At 42.1% G+C, this 3688-nt stretch overlaps 1 protein-coding gene across 1 annotated transcript in view; it reads right to left on the reverse strand.

Moving 5' to 3' along the window:
• Positions 1–1471: 1471 nt before the first annotated feature.
• LOC109921470 (activating signal cointegrator 1 complex subunit 2 homolog) overlaps positions 1472–3688 on the reverse strand; it is a gene marked incomplete at its 3' end in the record, with an annotated part of 6068 nt that continues 3851 nt past the window's right edge. Inside the window, exons 3-4 of the mRNA XM_048594514.1 lie at positions 2741–2916; positions 1472–1603 (exon numbers count right to left, since the gene is read on the reverse strand). Coding sequence (XP_048450471.1) covers positions 1472–1603; positions 2741–2916 — 308 coding nt within the window. The remainder of the gene's footprint in view (positions 1604–2740; positions 2917–3688) is intronic.

The raw sequence follows: 3688 nt of genomic DNA on the forward strand, positions 1-3688 counted from the left end.
CGTCAGCCTTCCTGCTCCTACGATGCTGCTTGGCCTGCTGTGTTCATCCAGCTCTGCACCTTGTTGTCTTATATTTTCTTCCTGTTTGTTTACCTGTGACTTATTTGTACAAACTTGTAGTTCACACTTTTTATACTTCTCCTGAACCAGGACAGCACCAGGAATGACAATATACTACAGGATATTCAAGGTAAAAGGTAAAGTCACCACAATCCCAGAAGGCTACTCTCTCATGAGAGAGAGGCGAGTTTAACCTGAAGGTCACCATGCCTCAGGCGAAGGCAAAAGTCGATAAGGTGGGATTGTCATGGTAATCTCAGCCAGTGTGGGAATTGAATCAGTGTCATTGGCGTCACTGCATTGCAAATCATCCAACTGAGCTCACTGTCTCAAAGTGCAGAACTACAACTAGTGTAATGCACTGTCCAGCTACCCTCCAAGTGAGGCAACTTGAGAGAAGCTGAAGTCTTTTTATTCAGTCATGGGACATAGGCATCATTGGCTATCCAAAATTTATTGCCCATCCCTAGCTGCCCTTGAGAAGGTGATGATGAGCTGCCTTCTTGAATCACTGCATTCCACCTGCTATAGATAGACTCAATATTGATATTAGGGAGGGAATTCCAGGATTTTGATCCAGTGATGATTAGAGAGCAAAACAAAAACACAAAAATACATTATATAAATGCAAGTCTAACATCCACTTCGCGTCTCAAAGCTTTTTCTGCAGCCAATGAAGCACTTTTGAAGTCAATATGTGCACAGCAAGATTCCACAACAGCAATGTGATTATGCCCAGATAAGCTGTTTATGATGTTGAATGAGCAATAAATATTTGGCTAGGACACCAGGTGAATAATGGCCCCTATAGTTCTTCAAAACTAATGCCATGGGATCTTTTATATTGACTTGAGCAGACAGATGTGGTCTTGATTGAATGTCCCACCCAAATATGGCACCTTTGAAAGTGTAGCTGACGCTCTCCCAGTCCTGGAATGTCAGCCTTGATTGGCATGCTAAAGGCCTGCAGCAGAACTTAAATCCAGAGCTTGTGACTCAGTAGCGAATGTTATAACTGACACATAGCTGATCTTGAAGATGTTCATTCAGAACTGAGACATAAAGCACAGCAAATCAGGTCTTCCCCACTTGACGAGGTTTAGGGAACAAAAATAAAGACTCACAGTCGTGTAGCAGCACATTTTTAGAAATGTATTGAAAAAGTATACTGAGTTTAAATCATTTCAGAAGGTAATGTACTTTTACTGAACCCCTCAAGTTTCTCTACCCAGCTTCAAGATTCATCTCTTCAACAATACCTGGGTCATCCTTCTTAACACTACTGCACAAGTGACCAATTTGCTTTATCTGTGCTCGAAGGATTCCTAATCCACCTTTCACCTGTTGAGACCTTAAAATAATTTTTGGAATCTATCTTGGGTACTTCAACCAAGTTTAAACCCCTACCCACCTCTTCCATTGCTGAGTTGAAGCTCGATCTTACTAACACTTCCTAATTGGGAAATTGTCCCAATCCAGGTAAATGATTTGGGGTTGTGCTGGTTTCCAGAGTTGCTGAAGGCAGCAAGAAGCCAACTTAAGTCTAAGAGGAGAAAATCACAGGCAAAAACATGCAACTAATAGGGCTGCCAACCCAACTATGGTGAGCTGTGTCAGCTGTGGCGCAGTTAATGCACTCGCATCTTGGAATCACAAGGTCTGACTTCACGTATTATTCCCCAAGACTCAAGGTCAAAAGTTAAGATTGACACTCGAGTGCAATACCGATAGAGCGCTGCATTGTTGTAAGTGCTGTCTTTCGGTTGAGATCTTTAACCACTTGCTTGTCCAACTGTCAGATCTCATGGTACTATCTCAAAGGACAGCAGAGGCATTATCTCAGGTGCCTAGGCCAATATTCATCCTTTAACACAGACACTGATGTTTGTAGGAACTTGCTGCGCAATATTTGTCTGCCATGCTGTTTCCTACATCACAACAGTGACTACACTTCAAATGTAGGTCATTTGCTAGCAAATACTTTGAGAAGAAGCCTATGGCTTGTGAAATCTATATAACAGCGAGTATTTCTTTTACAGCCAAAAGACAGTACCATTTGAAAAACCCATACGATCAAACTTCCAGTAACACATCCAACACAATGACAACGACCTTCTTAACTGGGCCATAAATGCTGGCTATTTCCATTGGTGAAAGAGTCAATAATCAGAGAACACAGATTTGAGATAATGATCTATTGCATTGGGGGGGTAAGTTAGGAGAATACTTTAACAGTGAAAAGTGATGGTCTGGAATCCATTGTTAAGAGGGCTGGTGAAAGTAGATTCCAGAATGAAAAAAAACAGGCAGGCATTTAAATAGTGGCCTTCACAACCAGAAGCCTTACCCAGATTCAACTGTATTGTTTATCAAAATATTGCAATATGGAAATATGCATTGCGAACCTTTTGTATTGTCAGAATACCTGGTTCTAAATAAGAAATCCAGTTGTGTTACTGTATGAAAAACATCCACATGTTAATATATCAAGGTGAAATCCAATGGAATGTTTAACTATTTTCAGCAAACCAGTGTCACAGTTAAATGAGCATGGACAAAGTACAAACTACAAACTTAATCACCTACATCCCCAAGATAAAAACCTTTCGCATTTCAACTTAAAAACGATACACAGTGGGATGTCATTCTTTATCATTTAACTCAGTCACGCTGAACATACCTCTTCTTGAACACATGTAGGAGCACTTTGTCCCAAAGGACTCTTTGGGAGGAGGAGGGTTAGTTTGTGATGGGGAGCTGTAATAAGGTGGCGAGGAAGAAGAGGGGTGACTGTTTGGATGAGATGATGGCACTCGAGAACCAGGATGTCGGGTGTACTCCTCATGTGGATCATGTCTACCAAAACAAAGCATTTTATTTTTACTCAATCATCTGTTTTCAATAGTGTTTAAAGGTTTGTAACAGGTTTGATATTGACAAGTGGATTCAACTTACTGATCTTTTGGAGTTTAACTGTCAAAGAGTGCAGTTTAGCGCAATGTTACTGGATTAATGCGTACACTATTGCGAAGCACCAGAATTCCACTTTAAAATGTGTATCAAGTTGCTACTTTATCATTGGTTTTTGGAAATCCCTTTCAATAAATAACTTTGTTTCTTTTTTAATCCAAGCTTTCAATTCTACCTAAAAAAAAACAGAATCAGTCCTACTTTAACATTCCATAAAAAAAAGGCAGCTGGGATGCACCAATCCTTTCTCCATTTGCATCCCAAAACCAGTCCAGCTCGTCCCTGCCTCCCTAACCTGTTCTTCCTCCCACCTATCCCCTCCTCCCACCTCAAGCCGCACCTCCATCTCCTACCGACCAACCTCATCCCGCCCCCTTGACCTGTCCGTCCTCCCTGGACTGACCTATCCCCTTCCTAACTCCCTACCTACACTCACCTTTCCTGGCCCCATCCCCGCCTCTTCAACCTGTTTGTTTCTTCTCCACCTATCCTCTCCTCTATCCCTCTTCTATCCGCCTCCCACTCTCTCCCTATTTATTTCAAAACCCCCTTCCCCTCCCCCTTTTCTGATGAAGGGTCTAGGCCCGAAACGTCAGCCTCTCTGCTCCTATGATGCTGCTTGGCCTGCTGTGTTCATCCAGCCCTGCACCTTGTTGTC

Source organism: Rhincodon typus, unplaced genomic scaffold, assembly GCF_021869965.1.
Source record: "Rhincodon typus isolate 14 unplaced genomic scaffold, sRhiTyp1.1 hic_rhity00010357, whole genome shotgun sequence".
NCBI classification, from domain to species: Eukaryota; Metazoa; Chordata; class Chondrichthyes; order Orectolobiformes; family Rhincodontidae; genus Rhincodon; species Rhincodon typus.